Here is a 17,798-nt window from a genome sequence, read left to right on the forward strand (position 1 = left end):
TCACAACGCAAGGGTACCATGAATTACTCATTTCATTCTCAAAATAAACCATTCTCACCAATGTCAATAGCAGTAGCCAGAAAATAATCTTATAGTCTTACATGGGAACTCCATGTAATACCATGTGAACAATAATCAATCAGAATACTGCAGAACTAAAATATAATTAAAAAAATAATAATTTAAAAGAGTATAACATAGTGCTACCAGTCATGCCACAGATTTTAGGTCATTGTTTTGTGTCTCTTGTTTAGGCTACTTTAAAATCATTAATAGGTTGGCCTTATCATTTTAAATTAATGAATTTCTTAAATTGCAGGATGCGCCGAAGCAGCCATGTCTTAAATAGTGTCTTGTCATTAGGCCAAGGTAAGTTCCATACTCAAAAGCAAAGCTATACCCCATCAAATAAAGTCTGAGACCTACATGAAAGAGACCACTAATACTGACACAGTCACTACTTGTCGCCCTCATACAGTATTTTGATGCACTAGCTGTTATCATTAATTTCAGATGACCGCACCCATTTCTATCAAATTGCACATTTTAAAGAAGCCAGAACAACCAGCAAATTTTGTTTTCCCTCTCAAAGATAGGCTAAGTCATAGCAAATAAGAATCTAAGAATAAGAATTTATCACTGACCCATTCATTTAGCCCCTGAGATGTGTCTTCTTAAATGGTCTACCACTCAAGTACGATTAAGACTGTAAAATCATATTATCCAAGGATTTCTAATCAAGATAGTCTATTATAACGGTAAGAATATAACCTATTTGTTTGGTGATGGCACAAAGGATAAGACACATGCCCTTGGTGTGAGAGACCAGGGTTCAATCCCCGACTGTGACACATCCACCATTGTGTCCCTGCGCAAAACACTTAACCCCTTGTTGCTCCCGAGGCGTGCGACCTCTGACATGTGTTGTAAATCGCTTTGGATAAAAGCATCAGCTAAGTGAATTAATATAATGTAAAAAGGCTAGCCCTAACAACTTTATGGTGAGATCAGGGGCTGTTAAGATTAGGCTAACCTTAACCCCAAATTTGTACCAAATAGTATATTTGAAAAGCTCGAGTTTTATAGACTTACTATTATAACTGTTTTACTTTATGTAGGCTACTTCGTTAGTGTAAATCGAAGACTTTGAGGAGAATAAAATTAACACATTTTTTAAACAAACGTTTCACACACAGAGAGATGTATTTAATTAGAGTTTTATTTGGTGCATTTGGCAACTGCTTCAATGCAGTGTGTGAGGCATTTTGGAAACACTCTAGAACTGCTGCACATTATTTGAAAGCGAACTGCGTCTCCAGACCTTCAGTTGTAGCTACTGCAGTGCTTGAAGTGGGCCAGTGTAACACCAAAATCTGTAACCTATCAGATTATGTGACTAAACCCAAACAACGATGTTTCCCTAACCATAACCGAGTACTTTTGGTGCCTAAACCCAACCAAGTACTTTTGGTGCCTTAACCCAACCAAGTACTTTTAGTACCTAAACCTAACAAAACTACAACCACTTCACATCGTCAACAAAGCCCTCTGGCGCTTAACTTCCAATTTGGATCACAGAATCTGATAGGTCACACATTTTGGTGTTACACCAGTCCTCTCCTCAGCCCTCTCCTTATTCAATTCAATTTCAATTCAATTTTATTTATATAGCGCCAAATCACAACAACATTTATCTCACAGCGCTTTTCATAAAAGAGCAGGTCTAGACCATACTCTATGATGTTATTTACAGAAGCCCAACAATTCCCACCAAGAGCAAGCACTAGGCGACAGAGGCATGGAAAAACTTCCTTTTAAGAGGCAGAAACCTCGAGCAGAACCATGGCTCAGGGTGGGCGGCCATCTGCCTCGACCTGTTGGGGATAGAGAGAGAGAGGGCAAGAGAGAAAGAGAGAGGGATGGAAGGAGAGAGAGGGGAGGGAGGCAGCCTACACAATATACACACACAGAGGTACAGACAGTAAAGGTGATGTTGCTATAGACTAAATGAAAAATGGTATAGATATGTATAATAGTGTTAATGATAACAATCGTAATGTTAATGATTATAATAACAATAATAACAATAGAACTAGTAACAATAGTTGTTGTAGCAGAGGGTGTCGAGCAGGAACACGGGGGCAGCAGGTGACCTGCAGCCACAGATCCAGACTCCACTGCTCCAGAGCCAGAAAACCGGCAGGAAGTGATAGGAGGAGAGAGGAGATGGACGAGAAAGCACAAGACTACCAGAAAGGGGAGAAGTTGTGTTAGAAACATGCAATAATGGGATGAGGTTGCATACAGAGGAAGAGAAAGTCGAGGAGAGAGGAGCTCAGTGCATCATAGGAAATCCTCCGGCAGTCTAGGCCTATAGCAGCATAACTAAGGGATGGTTCAGGACTCACCTGAGCCAGCCCTAACTATAAGCTTTATCAAAGAGGAAAGTCTTAAGCCTACTCTTAAATGTGGAGATGGTGTCTGCCTCCTGAACCCAAACTGGAACCTGGTTCCACAGGAGAGGAGCTTGATAGCTGAACGCTCTGGCTCCTAGTCTACTTTTGGAGACTCTAGGAACCACAAGTAACCCTGCATTCTGGGAGCACAGTGCTCTGGTGGGGTAGTAAGGTACTATGAACTCTTTAAGATAAGATGGTGCCTGACCATTAAGAGCTTTGTAGGTAAGAAGAATGATTTTAAATTCTATTCTGGATTTTACAGGAAGCCAATGCAGAGAAGCTAAAACAGGAGAAATATGATCTCTTCTCCTGGTTCCTGTCAGAACACATGCTGTAGCTTCTGGATCAGTTGAAGAGTCTTAATGGACTTTTTCGAGAACCCTGATAATAAGGAATTAATAGAAGTAACAAATGCATAGATAGTTTTTCTGCATCATTTTTAGACAGGATGTTCCTGATTTTCGCAATATTATGTAGGTGAAAAAAGGCGGTCCTTGAAATTTGCTTAATGTGAGACTTAAACGACATGTCCTGATCAAAGATAACTCCAAGATTCCTCACAGTGGTGCTAGAGGCCAGGGCAATGCCATCAAGGGAAACTATATCTTTAGATAATGCGTCACGGAGGTGCTTAGGCCCCAGAACAATAACTTCAGTTTTATCTGAGTTTAACATTAGAAAATTACACAAAATTAACATCCTGAAGGCACATTTGAAGTTTAGCTAACTGATGAGTTTCATCTGGCTTGATCGATAGATATAACTGAGTATCATCTGCATAACAATGAAAGTTTATGGAATATTTCCTGATAATATTTCCTAAAGGAAGCATATATAAAGTGAAGAGGATTGGTCCGAGGACAGATCCTTGTGGAACTCCATGACTAACTTTGGCATGCATGGAGGACTCATCGTTAACATGTACAAACTGAAATCGATCTGATAAATAGGACTTAAACCAGCTTAGAGCGGTTCCTTTAATGCCAATGACATGTTCCAGTCTCTGCAATAGGACCAGATGGTCAATGGTATCAAATGCAGCACTAAGATCTAATAAAACCAGTACAGAGACAAGTCCTTTGTCTGATGCAATAAGGAGGTCGTTAGTAATTTTAACCAGTGCTGTCTCTGTGCTATGATGAGCTCTAAATCCTGACTGAAAATCCTCAAATAAACTATTGCTCTGTAGAAAGTCACACAGCTGTTTAGCAACTGCTTTCTCCAGAACCTTAGAGAGAAATGGAAGGTTAGATATAGGTCTATAGTCACATCCGGATCAAGTTTGGGCTTTTTCAGAAGAGGTTTAATTACAGCTACTTTTGTGGTACATAGCCTGTTGATAGAGATAGATTGATCATATCTAGTATAGAAGTGCGGACTAAGGGTAAAACATCTTTAAGCAACGTAGTCAGGATGGGGTCTAAGAGGCAGGTTGATGGCTTAGATGAAGAAAGTATTGAAGTTAGTTGGTAAAGATTGAGGGAGGCACAACAGTCTAAACATATCTGGATCTACAGCTGTTTCTAAGGTTCCTGAGTTTAGAGATAAGTCGGTGCCAGTTAAGGGCAGGTCTTGGTGAATTTTGTTTCTAATAGTTAGAATTTTATCATTAAAGAAGCTCATGAAGTCGTAACTACTGAGAGTGTAGTGTACAGTGCTTGCGCATTTGACTCATAAAAGTTCAAAATAGCACTGTAGCAGCAGGACAGAGGGTCAGTGACCTTCTACGGGGAGAGCAGTGATTGGTGGTTATGTAGGGACTGAACCCTTTTATGGAATTTGACCTCTAACCCCTTGTTTTGTTACCTCAGAATAGTACTGTACCCTTCTATGGGTTTGACCTTTTATTTTGCAGACTCAAACCCCTCTATGATACCTAACAGATACCTAAACATATCCTATATAAGCTATGTTTGATGAACAGAGAGACAGAGTGGCCATCGGGCTGGGTCATTCTCCAAGCTGCTGCAGAGCTTGTAATTGATGCTGAACTCCTTGATTTAATAAACTTTTATGATCAAGAACAGTGTCAAGCGGGTTTCCTCTCAACACATCATCGCAGCATTATTGTTTGGACACCACAAGAGCTATGGGAATAGTTGGCTAAGTAGAGCTGTGACTCTCTGTCAGCCTGGCTACAGTGCTGAAAAGAAACCTGGGGTTGTTCCTATTTTCCTCTATTAATGACGAGTAGTACGCTGCTCTGGCATTACGGAGGACTTTCCTATAAGTTTTAAGACTATCTTGCCAAATTAAATGAGAATTTTCCAGTTAGGTGGAACGCCAGTTCCTCTAAAGTTTCCGCGATATTTGCTTTAATTTGCGAGTTTCAGTATTATACCATGGAGCTAACCGTCTTTGTTTTATTATTTTCTTTTTTAGAGGGGCTACAGAGTCAAGTGTCATTCGCAGCGAGCCTGCAGCACTATCAACAAGATGATCAATTTGGGAGGGACTGAAATTAGCATAGGAGTCCTCCGTTACTTTGTGACTTGATAATGAATTTAGAGCTGATGGAATTGCATCCTTAAATTTAGCTACAGCACTATCAGACAGACATCTTGTATAGAAATTTTTGCCCAATGGCGTGTAGTTCAGCAGTACAAACACAAAAGTTATCAAACAGTGGTCGGATAAAGAGGGATTCTGTGGGAACACTATTAAGTGTTCAATTTCAATACCATATAGCAAAACAAGGTCGAGGGTGTGGTTAAAACAGTGAGTCGGTTCATGAACACTGAGAGAAGCCAATGGAATCTAACAGAGAGATAAACGCAGTAATGAAGCTGTCATTCTCATCCACATGAATATTAAAATCCCCTACAATAATAACGTTGTCCGTTTTAAGGACTAAAGTTGACAAAAACTCTGCAAATTCAGATAAGAATTCAGAGTACGGACCAGGTGCTCTGTACACTATAACGAAGAGAATTGGTTGCAGTGATTTCCAACTTGGGTGCGAAAGACTAAGAACAAGGCTTTCAAATGAGTTATAATTTAGTTTAGGTTTAGAGCTGATTAGTAGGCTAGAGTCGAAGATTGCTGCAACTCCACCTCCTCAGCCTGTGCCTCGAGGAATGTGAGTATTAATATGACTGGGAGGGGTGGGTTCATTTAGGCTAGCATATTCTCCATCACCCAGCCAGGTTTCAGTAAGACAAAATAGATCAATATCATAATCTGATATTAGTTCATTTACTAGTACACCTTTAGAAGAGAGAGATCGGATGTTTAAGAGTCCACATTTAATTTTCCTATTAGTTTGCACTATTGCTCTTGTGGTTTTAATTTTTATGAGGTTTTTATGCACAGCTCCTCTTCTGTTTGATTTAAATAATTTCAATGGTCGGGGGACAGACACCGTCACTATAGGATTTTCACTAAGTAACTCCTGAAATGGAGGAGCAGAGAAGTGTGTTAGACTGCGACTCTGCCTCCTGGTCTCAACTCTGGGTTTTCATAGATTTGGTCCACTAATAAACTTGGCCAGATTTCTAGAAATGAGAGCTGCTCCTTCCCGAGTGGGATGGATGCCGTCTCTCCGAATCAGACCAGGTCTTCCCCAGAAAGTCTGCCAATGATCAGGTACTCTGGGCGCTACATGACGCTCAACTGATACCTATTTTTTTCCACTTCAAGCACCGATTGTACTGCTTGCTTAGGGCAGAGACGACCACAGCCAGAAATTCTGCCAAGCTTCTTGGGCATCAGCCGTGAAGAGGGACCAAACTTGGCGGCCAAACACACACTTTGCATTCAGCAAGAAGCTATGATGAGATTAAAGATACACTGTCCTGAGTTTCTCTGCGAGTTTATTTATTTGTCAGTTCTGTATTTGTCATTAAGGTCTGTTGTGTTTTGGTGTTTAATCCTGTCTTGTGTTCAGTCTGCCCAGTGTTAGTTTATTTACTGTTGCCTGTCTTTTGGTTTTGATATGTGCTTGCCTTAGTTCCTGTCTGTAATTGTCTGGTGTTCTATCTAATCCTGGTTTCAGTCCTACCATGCCCCGTTATGTTGTTTTCTACTCCCTGCCTCTGTGTTCTTCTTCTGTGTTCTCGTTTAGGTTTTGTCTGTTATGATCCCTGTGTTATAGTTGGTCGGTGTTTGTCTGTTTACATGGGTTTCTGTTATTGTCTGGAGTTAGATTCTTGTCCGGTATTTTGTAACGTGTTCTGTCTGCCAGTCTCTCTGTTTTCCCAACTGTCTGCCTAACTTAGTTAGACCAGGCCTAACTTATGATTAAGGAGCCTTGTTAGTTGTTAACAGTTTTTCTGGTCCAGAGTTAATTAGGAACAACTCATGAAGAAAATGATTAGTAGCATGTGTGAATTTACAGACATTTATGAAGTAATAATCGTTGTTACGGATTAGTTCCCCACGCGTTCCTCACAATTTTGTGTACCATATGTTACCAAAGACATAAATTAAATTAAATCTCCATCACAAGCACTGTTGTAACACTGACATTTGAGATTGTCCATGTGCCTCCATCATATCAGGTTATTTTCATTTTGTTAAGTTGCTTTTTGTTGCACAATTTGTACGTGACCATTATTTGGTTGCCTAAATTTTCCTACAAATTAAAGTACTGAGTTTTTTGCAATTTTGTGAGCGTTTGTAATAAAGATTGAGCTCTCTCAGAGTTGGGTTTCTATTTAATGAGATGTTTGAATAATTTGATCTTGCCTATTCAAGATCTCTTTGTGCACATCAAACCCAGTAAACATTTGTCGGCAAGGCTGTCCAAACTGTCCACTAAGTGCAACCTCTCAAATTACAAAGCCTTGTCTTTTGTCTTGCTGGATGTACATTTCAGCATATGTTTACTATATAGCTGCAGACAAATTCAAATGCATGATATTTTAATTAATGTAAAATAATACTAATAAATAAAATATACCTATATGTGAAAACAGGGAGTGGTTACTTTTATCTCAAAAACTGTCTTGGAGACTTTTGGCAATTCCTTACACGGAGGTGTGGTTTGGATTCGATACTTGGGTGTGGTGCAATTTGGTTTGAAAAAAAGACTGTTAACCAGCATCTTCATAAGAGAATATAGTCTTTCAATTCAGATAACCTGAAGAAAAGGCAGACATGAGTCTCACTGGAAAAGACAAGACTGTGGTGAGGTCTTTCTGGAAGAAAGTTTCCTCAAAGTCCGGTGACATTGGAGCTGAGGCTCTGGGCAGGTAAGCTTTCATTTATTTTCTCTTTTTTTTGTCATTGTCTAACATTTACATGCTATTTATTTTTTAGGCATTAATTCCTCTTTATTTCATCCATGTATGACAGGATGTTGATAGTATACCCTCAGACCAAGACCTATTTTACCCACTGGGATGATCTGACCCCTAATTCCCCACAAGTGAGGAAGCATGGTGCTGTTATCATGGCAGCCGTTGGAGACGCCATCGGAAAGATTGATGACCTCGTTGGTGCTCTGTCCACCCTCAGCAAGCTGCATGCCTTCAAGCTCAGAGTGGACCCTGCCAACTTCAGGGTAAGATTGCATCAGGTCACCATTGATCGAGAGGTCATAAAAGATTTAGCCAAATTGTTTTAGACAACAATGCTTCTATGTGTTTTCTATATTTAAGTTAAAATGTGCATTAATGTCATAACAATATTGGCTCTGTATGATCTAATGTTTTTTCCCCTTGTTGCTAACTTGGATTTATGTGTTTCTTGCACACCCACAGATCTTAGCCCACAACATAATCTTGGTTATGGCCATATACTTCCCTGGAGAGTTCACTCCAGAGGTCCATGTCTCTGTTGACAAGTTCCTGCAGAACCTGGCTCTGGCTCTGTCCGAGAAATACCGCTAAACTGCAGCCAACCAGGAGCATCAACTGGATCCATGGGGCATGTCGACCTCAACAGTGTCAATGTTCCTTTTAAAATGTAGGGGCTTGGTGAATAAAACAAATGTCCAGATGTCCGTCTCTTCTTCTTTGTCTTTTCTTCTTACTAGAATCATCCCCCACGCCACCTATTCATTTGCCATGTCTTGGTACACACAGGCTAGCCTACACTAAAAAAAATAATCAACTAATTATGATTAGATAATTGCTTTCATGGTAACTGAGTTTCACTGGAGTTATTATTCTTATGTAATATGGTAGACTATTATTATATTTTTCTTTAGGGAAATATACTAATCTTCACAACATGCGTTAGGATAAATTGCAGCCTAGAACTGTCATCAGGACTATACTGTTGGAATGACGTGCAGACTACATAATGGGCACTATTGTTACTATATGACAACATGAAACACAGCAGGTTAGTGCTGAATTCAGAGGATGCTCTGGTTGATATTACAGCCTAATAATTTGACGTCAGCAGCTGTTTGCACTCGTTTTGTCACAATTAAAGGAGCTTCATTGGTGATGCGGATCAGCTCTGAAAAGATCTCAATACTCATGTACGCATAAATCATCCACCCGCCCCCCACCCAACTATTTTCCCAGATTTACCCCCCCTCTACCTAAAGGTGATCGTCTGCTAGAGCTGTATTGCGCAGTCTCTTCAATCACTTTCTGGCAAGTGAAATAGACTACTGCATTTTTTGGGGTGTATTGGCCATTTAAAGGTATTTTAAGAGGTAAAAAAGTACTAGGTGAGCTATAATCTGTCAAATATAACTGTTCTGAATGAAATCAACTAATTTCAGGGCAGAAATAACCTTTCAGTCAATAACAAAAGGCTTCAATCATTTTCTGGCAAGTGAAATACTGCATTTTAAGAGTTGTATTGGCCATTTAAAGGTATTATAACAGGTAAAAAAGAGTGGATTGGTTGGTAGGCCTACAAAGCAAGTAAAATAATGCAGAGTCATAAGGATAATTGCAAAATTGTCTTCATTTTATATCTAAGTTGGCAGTAAGTCATGTTAATTAGGCTACAGCCCGTTTTCCAAATATAAACAAAGATATTACACATACCAAACCTACCAAACATCAGTTTTCGGCACGACACCGGCCCTTTTAGCTTTGCAGGTCATTTCTTGATTGTGTTGTTTTGATTAATGTTTTCTTTAACGGTTTACTTTAATGATTGCTATGATTTATACGGCAAAGCTAATATCGTGGGATATTTATCACTCATCATTTATCATTCAGCAAAATAAAAACAATGTAACCTAGTTAAAAAGTTCACAGAAAATACCGAGGAAACTCTGCAGAGGAAACAGAATTCAACTTTTAGCCTGGAAACGTATCGATGCTCTGATGGAGCTCAGGATTGACAGGACGGCTGCTTTCCTCCACTGTCACTGTATGAACCTGGACTGTGTGTCAGATCTTTTGGATGTGGAGAAAAACACAGCATATTATTTAACATTAGATTCCGACGATCCTGGGGAGGTTTGAATATGAAGTTACGCTGCTGTGACTCGTGCATAAATGTGCACAGCGTCTCTCTTGAGGAGACGCTTTACCCTATTTCACCCACCTGGAAATTAGCGAAACGTATTAATCGCCCAAAACTCTGCTCGCAAACAGCAGTGCTCTCAGTTATTGCGCGCACAACGTTTTCATGTCCTTCATGTGTTTCCCCAGATCTGGACGTCTGGACACAGGTGGGGAAACAGTTTTTCAACTTGAAATGAGGGTTGTGACAGTGTAATCAGCTGCATCTACATGGTCCTAAAGCTTTCATTTAAGTTGATCGTGTTATCAATGTTTTTTGTTCGATTTTTCTCTATTAATTGGCTAACGCCTACATAATTACGAAGGTCCGGACCTCGGTGAACTAATAGCTGGTTACGGCCATGGTAATAAGGCAGCCTGCATCATACCCATCATGAGCAGATTGTTGCATCAAGTCATGCGGCGGTCAGAGCCTCCTGACGTGCAGGAGCGCCCTCTACTGGATTTCGGCCTATTACTTCCTTGTGTTCACTTACTTTCTTAATTAACCACAACACTGGTTTGTGCGTAAAGAAAAACATAATTTATTTACATTAGACAAGTGGATATGAGCAGGCATTCCATTGATGTATTTTATCTACAGAAGGCGTCTTAATGTACGGGTTATTAAAGTGTGCTGTTGCTGTTGCATATTTGTATGGGTAAAATGGTAAATATTTTGATTGTATTTGTTGTCGTTTTATGTCTCTCTTGGCCATGGGCGTCCCTGAAAAAGAGATATTATTTCAACGGGTCCACCCCTGGTTAAATAAAGGTTAAATATATATATATTTTTAAATATACTGATGAAAAGTATTGTCAGATAGAAAACTGTTAACAATCCATTTAGATTAGAGAAATAAGCTTAATGTTAAATATAAAATTGGTAATTCCCCAAGCATTTCAAGCATTTTTTAAATATTACCCCATCCTTAAACATTTTTTCTTTTCAATACTACATTGGCCTAGGTCTTGTTGTACATGGAATTCACAAGCTATATATAATTTACTTCTGATCATGGCAGACATGTTGCTAACGAACACAACCTGGAATAGCCTAGGCCTATCTATTTCCACAGCTTCAGGCACAATCTTACAAAGCAGGTTTGGCCGTTCCTTATCATTATTACAATCTGTAGGGCAGTACTTGGCCAACCGACTGCCCTACTCCGTCCAGTCGCATATTTCGGGGAGGAGTTAAACGGTTCTTTTAAAAGCTGCATCTGGTACTGAACCACGCAGGACTAGTGCAACAAATCTAGAGCCAGCAAAATGGTCGAATGGACAGACTTCGAGCGCGCCACCATCCAGAACATCTTCTCCAAGATGGACTATGAGGTGGTGGGCCCTGCAGCTCTTTGCAGGTGAGACAGCTTTTCTGTTTGTTTCTCTTTAACGGGAATGCACAAAAGTAGATGTTACATTATATTAAAAAAGAAATGCGAGTCATGCATGCATGTTTTCAGGTGTCTGATCGTCTACCCCTGGACTCAGAGGTATTTCGGAAAGTTTGGAAACCTCTACAACGCCGAGGCTATAACTGCAAATCCACAGGTCGCAGCTCATGGAAAAACCATCCTCCACGGTCTGGACCGGGCTGTGAAGAACATGGACAACATCAAGGCAACCTATGCCGAGCTGAGTGTGCTGCACTCAGAGAAACTGCACGTGGACCCTGACAATTTCAGGGTAATGCAACAAGGCTTAAATTAGACTGGACTTGTTATCCATAATCAACCATTATGCAAAAACGCACCACCCGCATGTTGTTGATTTTTTGTGATGTTTGTTTTTTTGCAGCTGCTGTCTGACTGCCTGACCGTTGTGGTTGCAAGTGTGATGGGGAAAGAGTTCACTAGTGAAGTGCAGGCAGCTTTTCAGAAGTTCCTGGCTGTGGTGGTCTCCTCCCTTGGAAAGCAGTACCACTAGAGAGGTGCAACAGAAGACCATCTCATGCGGATCATTTGTTGAAAAGCGTTGTTTTTTTTATCATGTTTCAAAAACATAAATAAATAAAACAATAAGCATATTTAAGAAGTTGCATGTCTTTTTCCATGTCTGTCGTTATATCAGGACGATGTGAAATTGATACATTTGCAAAAACAGAGGAATGCATTCTTAAAAATAATTAACCAACAAAAATTATCTGGAGAGCACAAAAACATTATTCAAAATGTTTTGATATTTTAGATAAATAACTCTCTTCAATTTGATTTATATTCCCTGCATTGCACAAGGGCACAAAAACGTGATTTGGGAAAACAAATTAAAACGAAGAAATCTTTTCTTATTTTTTTTTTCAAAATTAACATCTGGTATATTTATGTATATGTTCAGTGCTGAAAAAAGTATTTAAATCCATTAAAAGTTTTGATACCATGAAGTACCTCCAATAAAAAGTTCACTTAAGTAAAAGTAGGTCTACATTAGCATTATCAGCATAATGTAAATAATGCATATATATATATATATATATTGGAGTGAGAGTTTGTCATGGTCTATTTTTGTGTTTATTTAAAAGTAAAAAAACAGTTGTACTTATGTGAGTAATTATGTGTGTGATTACAACTTCGACTAAATTATCTAAATACCACTGACGTTTCATAGAACATGACATGTTAACACTATAAATAAAATATTTTTATTCATTCTTGTAATTTAAAATAGGGGAGACCGAGGATGGTTGTAATACTTCTGACAAGCTAGTTACATAAATGGTGTAACTATTACTTTTGCAACACAGACAAAAAATGCATGGCTTAGTCTCAAACGCAAGGAGTAAAACTTTACAATTCACCCTATAGTCTGGGTTAGTTGTAACATGCCGTGGGGTGAAATTTAACATTATACACACACTGGCAGGGGTGTACTAGTCTGGGACTGAAATTCAGCCCGGAACACACTGCCCCTGTTACTGTCACTGTTTTATCTGGTTCCATTTACTTTCTCCTCCTGCTGCTTCTCTTCCCTATCCTTCTCCTCCTCCTACTGCTGCTCCTTCTGTTCCTTCTTTCCTTCCTCATCAACATGACAGTGGTCATCATCACCCTGTCCCTTTCCATCACGTCCACTGACCTTAACAGCTGATATACATACAAACATACAGACATCCCTTGCTTATAGAAGTTGTCTTTGTGTGATAACACATTGTAAACGGTTGTTTATAATTTAGGCTATATAAATATATTGTCTAATGTATATACCTCATAAATATATATATAAATAATTTCATATAATAAATGCATTAACCTCCTAATTGTGCACCTGTCTCTGCCTGTGCAGGGTCCTGCCTCACCTGCTACAGCAGCCTTTCTGCCAAGAAGTGGGTTAATTTGGCACATTGGCGTCTTGTTCCAACATTTATGTCTTCTTAATTCTTATTTTTCGGCATCACACATTTCTTTTTCCTCTTTCTCTCTTTTCGCCACATTTACGTCTCTGTTGCTCTTATCACACAACCAGCTTTCACCGCCGACAAAACGTTTGGAGATTGATCTGCCCCAGAGGAAAGGAAAGTAAACTCCTTTGATCGGAGCCATTGAGACAATTTTTTTTTAAAGATTTCAGCAAAAACAAGGATCAGTCCTTGGGAGGGGTTTGGCCCTGTATGATAGACAGCAGTTGTCATCTCTGGACGTCGAATACCGACGCTTTCAGAAAAAGTGACAAAGCGTTATCTTCTAAAATTGTGCTTGCCATAGGGTGCTACTTTTCCCCATGTGGAATAAAGACTAAACTGAGCGTGTGCTGAGTGAATCAGGTGATTCATAACCTGTTCCTCAATGGAGAAAGTGGACGTGTTACAGCTGTCCGGTGTTACAACCATCCCTGGTCTCCCCTACAGTTTAAACTCTTCCTGTTTAAATACCAGTGTTAAATACAGCTTCTTTAGATGTTGCACGAAAAACTTACTGTCCTTTGAGTTATTCCTCGGCATGTAGCCTATAAGTAGCCTGATATTGTTGAACATCACTGACATCTGTTAATCCAATTTAAATTCCATTAGGCCTAAATGTCTACAATGCCAGCTGTGACCCGACTTGAACCCCGTTAATCGATAGAAATTCACTCCACCACACAAACAATTTAATTTCATTTGATGTTTTATTCATATTCAGAGTGACAGACAGTATACAAGCATATATGCTGCTGTGCATCATCTGTTCCTGCTCCTGTTTGCAGTTTATCTGTATTTCTCAGACAGGGCACGAGCCAAGGCAGCCAGGAACTTGTCCATTGCCACGTGAACCTCAGGGGTGAATTCGGCGGGGAACATGATGGCACAGACCACGAGGAGGTTATGGGACAGAATCTGTGAAAAGAGGATAATGACACTTAATCCAATCGCCAATCTTAAACGTATCTTTACGAAAGACTTTAAACTTGGACATGCAGTGTTTAAACATGACAACAGAAATGACCATCGGCGACATCTACCTTGAAGTTAGCAGGGTCCACTCGCAGAGTGAAGGCATGCAGCTCACTGAGGTTCAGGAGACCTGCAGTCAGGTCGTCGATTTTGCTCACAGCTTCTGCAACTCCACCCATAACAATTCCTCCGTGCTTCTTCACTGGGGCAGAGCCGGGACTCAGGTCCTTCCAGTGGGAGAAGTAAGTTTTGGTCTGCGGGTACACCACCAGCATCCTGGGTAATAAATGTGAATACGTCAAGAACTAAATAAATAATACATTGACCTTTTAAGAACAGGTTACATCAGTCAGTTCGGGGTTATATTTACCTTGAAATAGCATCAGCGCCGATTGCCTCAGCACTGCCAGATGCTTTAGCCCAGAAGGCTTTGACTGTTGACTTGTCCTTAGCAGTGAGACTCATCTTTCTTGCGTGGTTGAGGTTGAATGCCGTGAGCAGCGTAGGGGGTTCTTATAGGCTACATAAAGCAGGGCATGGGCACACCCTGGCCACCTCCAAGATAGGGCTGCTTGGCATTTGGACGGTGTCCAAATGATATGTTGCAGCTTGCATGAGATAAACACACAAAAACTGGCTTTAAAGACCTACACAAAGAATTAATCACAAGTAATTTTCAAATTGTCTGAAACTCAAAAAGTATTTAATTTCAGTTCATGTATATTTTTGAAATCAAACAAACAAAAACATTTCAAGTGACAGGCTGAAAACTGAAAATAACGAACTTAAACTGGACAGGGCAGGGAGACCATGGTTCAAAAGGATAATTTAATTGGCCACATGCAATTGGGGCTCCTATATGAGAGCTTAATAGGCTATCTGTTTCAGTGCCAAACTGAAAATAAGCTTTGTGAGCTTTTCCACAAAATCTAAAGAGTTAGCGTGAAAAGGCATACTTCTATAAATATCTTACAATTTGGACCAAATCCAAAATACGTCGCTTTTTACCCTTAGATTAAATCAATCAATCAATAAAGCCTCTAATTTTAAAGCTCTTTATACAAAGAAATTACTTTTTCCGAAATTAAAGCTTTTAGCAGTTTCATTGTTTATAGTATGTTTTGTCAGTTGTAGATCTGTAGTTGATGCTCTGTTGATGCTTGTATGTTGTTCCTCAAATGTAAGTCGCTTTGGATAAAAGCGTCTGTCAAATGAGTAAATGTAAATGTAAATGTAGTAGCCTTCATCATTAAAAAAATTCTGTGACACATTAAAAGTAAAATAACTTCTAAGTGTTGTAATAGGCCTATAGGCTATACGCCTATTTATAATGTGCAAACTAAAATGGCAAACATGGCGTGCTAAAATTTAAACCTATAGGCTACGTGCAAAACATCTACTACAGTCCAGGATTACTGCTTTGAAATATAGTCTTTGCAATTAATTAATATTAAAGGATTTGGTTATCAGTTGATTAACATGAAGACGAAGGTCATTTGGGGATACATTTGCTGCCAATAAATTGGCTTATCTAAAGGACAACTGGAGCCTTCAAAGGGCGGATCCGCTCAGAGGGGAAGAAGATATTTTTAAGAAAGTGCAGTAGCTTAGCTGATACAGACCGCAGCATGACCAACATTTTCTTGTGTGGTTGAAGTTGAAGTCACTTCACTCTACATTTTATTTAATTGCACTAGGTTTATCGATTACGCTAAACAACCTATCCTTTTAGTGCTCTCGTTGCAGATATGCAAAACGAGTTTAAATCTAACCAACAAGACCTTTCATAACACGCCTAGGCTATTTCTTCTTTCATCCAAGGTGCTTATTGAAATTACTCAAACCCTTGGACACAGTAGGCTATAGGCTATTCAAAGTGGTTCGTCTGTTACCTTGTGATTAGATTTCCTCGCTGCTCGCAATGGATCCCCTTCACTTGGAAACACCCAAAAAATGTTTTTCCTTTAGTTGAGCTTAGCAGCTATACTTCCCCTATCGAAATACACAAGCACAAAAAAAACCTTACACGCATTTAACTGTATTTAGTGGGATTTTCTCATCAGTCAACATGTGCTTTGATAATGAAAATCTGAGTTCTTTTTATATCTACCACATGACGTTAATAGCCTACTCCTGGCAGTTACCCAGTCAACCCCAACGCAGGGATTTAGCTATTGGTACCATAGCCTACCTGAATTCAAAACATTGGGTTGGGACCTAATATAGGCGATATAACCGCAAAATTCATTAGCTGATATGATACAAAGATAGTCTTATAGTTTTTAATATTTTATCTGATGCTGTTAAATGAAAAGAAATGACAAGAAAATGTATCTGGCGTTCAACAGTTGATTGATTGAGAGCCAACAAAATGCGGCGTAGGCCTATGGTTGCTCTGAGCCGGATGCACTGCGAGCGTGGATCCGGAAAAGTCCAGAGTGGGCAATAGGCCTATTTTCTCCTATTTTTCCATTTTCCTCATATCCACAGGAAAATATTTTAGAAATGGGTCTATATGCATTTATGTTAAACAGCGGACTATATTCCTAACTGGATTCATTGTGTCTTTTTGACTGCATCACAATTTGCTGTCACCTGCAAACTCAGGAGTGCCCTTAACCCTCATGCCCAAGCTACCTGGCAGAGGTTTCTGTCTGCTGTGGTTGAGGCTATGAGCAGTCAGTACTGAAGAGCTGAACAAATCCAGCTGTAGAAAAAAATAAAACTGTTATATGTGTGTTTTTTGTGTTTGTCTCTGTGGCACGACTAATAGTGCAAGGTAGGCTATACATAGCCTAGTCTCTTTACTATTCCTAAGCAATTGAGTAATTGCTTAACATGTATGTAATAACATCAATATGTGGTATAAATATTTGGTGGTCCTTCAATATTGGGTTAGAGACCCCCTGTGGTCTTTAAAGAAACTACAAGTTTTTTTCCCGATGTGGGAAAATCAATATCAGTACAGTAAATTATATATACGGTACTAAAATGTGTTTATTATTAGGCCTAGGCTATTTGTATAATTTATAAAGGAATCTCTAGATGTTCAAGTGATCTGTATGCAGTAGGATATTTACATTGTTTATTAAACTATATTTTAGAACCCCTCATCAATAGTAAGTTGTATATAAATGCGTTACTTTGATTTGTCCAGCCAAAGCATCCATTAGATTTAACAAACGTTTTCGCATGTAAAGTTTACTCATAACAGTAGGCCTAGCCTAGGCCTATAGGACATGCTGAAAGTGCAGATGCAGTAAAAGGTAGGAGGCTAAAGATGCTTTAAAAAAAGATTTTTCTTTATTGTCTTGGAAAAGGAATACACGGATCACAACTATAGCCTATTACAAAAACAACCACACAGTTTTTACCCACAGGCCGTCATGTCAAGTCAAAAACCCTGTGACTCATCTACCTCACTTTGTACTTTTTACTATTCTTGTTGTAATTCAGTTGATTATATATAGCTCATATATCCGCCACCCTGTACGCAGGATAAGCGGTTGACGATGTCTGGATGGATGGATATATATATATATATATATATATATA

At 39.3% G+C, this 17,798-nt stretch overlaps 3 protein-coding genes across 3 annotated transcripts; 2 read left to right on the plus strand and 1 right to left on the minus strand.

The window, feature by feature from the left end:
- The first annotated feature begins 7,521 nt into the window (after positions 1-7,521).
- On the plus strand, positions 7,522-8,403 carry LOC123981475 (hemoglobin subunit alpha-A-like). Its single transcript, XM_046066321.1, has 3 exons — positions 7,522-7,651; positions 7,755-7,962; positions 8,162-8,403. Exons 1-3 carry the CDS (start codon positions 7,557-7,559, stop codon positions 8,288-8,290), a joined length of 432 nt encoding a protein of 143 aa, XP_045922277.1. The 5' UTR covers positions 7,522-7,556; the 3' UTR covers positions 8,291-8,403.
- A 2,676-nt stretch (positions 8,404-11,079) lies between these two features.
- On the plus strand, positions 11,080-11,908 carry LOC123981473 (hemoglobin subunit beta-2-like). Its single transcript, XM_046066317.1, has 3 exons — positions 11,080-11,238; positions 11,341-11,563; positions 11,675-11,908. Exons 1-3 carry the CDS (start codon positions 11,147-11,149, stop codon positions 11,801-11,803), a joined length of 444 nt encoding a protein of 147 aa, XP_045922273.1. The 5' UTR covers positions 11,080-11,146; the 3' UTR covers positions 11,804-11,908.
- A 2,051-nt stretch (positions 11,909-13,959) lies between these two features.
- Positions 13,960-14,775, minus strand: LOC123981474 (hemoglobin subunit alpha-1). Its single transcript, XM_046066320.1, has 3 exons — positions 14,614-14,775; positions 14,312-14,519; positions 13,960-14,186 (listed from the first exon to the last, which is right to left on the minus strand). The coding sequence occupies exons 1-3, from the start codon at positions 14,706-14,708 to the stop codon at positions 14,058-14,060; spliced, it is 432 nt and encodes a 143-aa protein (XP_045922276.1). The 5' UTR covers positions 14,709-14,775; the 3' UTR covers positions 13,960-14,057.
- Between the last annotated feature and the right edge of the window lie 3,023 nt (positions 14,776-17,798).

This window comes from Micropterus dolomieu, linkage group LG13 (genome assembly GCF_021292245.1).
Source record: "Micropterus dolomieu isolate WLL.071019.BEF.003 ecotype Adirondacks linkage group LG13, ASM2129224v1, whole genome shotgun sequence".
In the NCBI taxonomy this organism is placed as follows: Eukaryota; Metazoa; Chordata; class Actinopteri; order Centrarchiformes; family Centrarchidae; genus Micropterus; species Micropterus dolomieu.

What these genes read in the sequence shown, in the direction of transcription:
- LOC123981474 (XM_046066320.1), bottom strand. Translation starts at nt 14,708, where the DNA reads ATGAGTCTCACTGCTAAGGACAAGTCAACAGTCAAAGCCTTCTGGGCT. An exon ending in GGCGCTGATGCTATTTCAAG is followed by an intron (nt 14,520 to 14,613) that starts GTAAATATAACC and finishes TTTATTACCCAG; the next exon opens with GATGCTGGTGGTGTACCCGC. An exon ending in TGGACCCTGCTAACTTCAAG is followed by an intron (nt 14,187 to 14,311) that starts GTAGATGTCGCC and finishes CTCTTTTCACAG; the next exon opens with ATTCTGTCCCATAACCTCCT.
- LOC123981475 (XM_046066321.1), top strand. Translation starts at nt 7,557, where the DNA reads ATGAGTCTCACTGGAAAAGACAAGACTGTGGTGAGGTCTTTCTGGAAG. An exon ending in GGAGCTGAGGCTCTGGGCAG is followed by an intron (nt 7,652 to 7,754) that starts GTAAGCTTTCAT and finishes CATGTATGACAG; the next exon opens with GATGTTGATAGTATACCCTC. An exon ending in TGGACCCTGCCAACTTCAGG is followed by an intron (nt 7,963 to 8,161) that starts GTAAGATTGCAT and finishes GCACACCCACAG; the next exon opens with ATCTTAGCCCACAACATAAT.
- LOC123981473 (XM_046066317.1), top strand. Translation starts at nt 11,147, where the DNA reads ATGGTCGAATGGACAGACTTCGAGCGCGCCACCATCCAGAACATCTTC. An exon ending in GGCCCTGCAGCTCTTTGCAG is followed by an intron (nt 11,239 to 11,340) that starts GTGAGACAGCTT and finishes GCATGTTTTCAG; the next exon opens with GTGTCTGATCGTCTACCCCT. An exon ending in TGGACCCTGACAATTTCAGG is followed by an intron (nt 11,564 to 11,674) that starts GTAATGCAACAA and finishes GTTTTTTTGCAG; the next exon opens with CTGCTGTCTGACTGCCTGAC.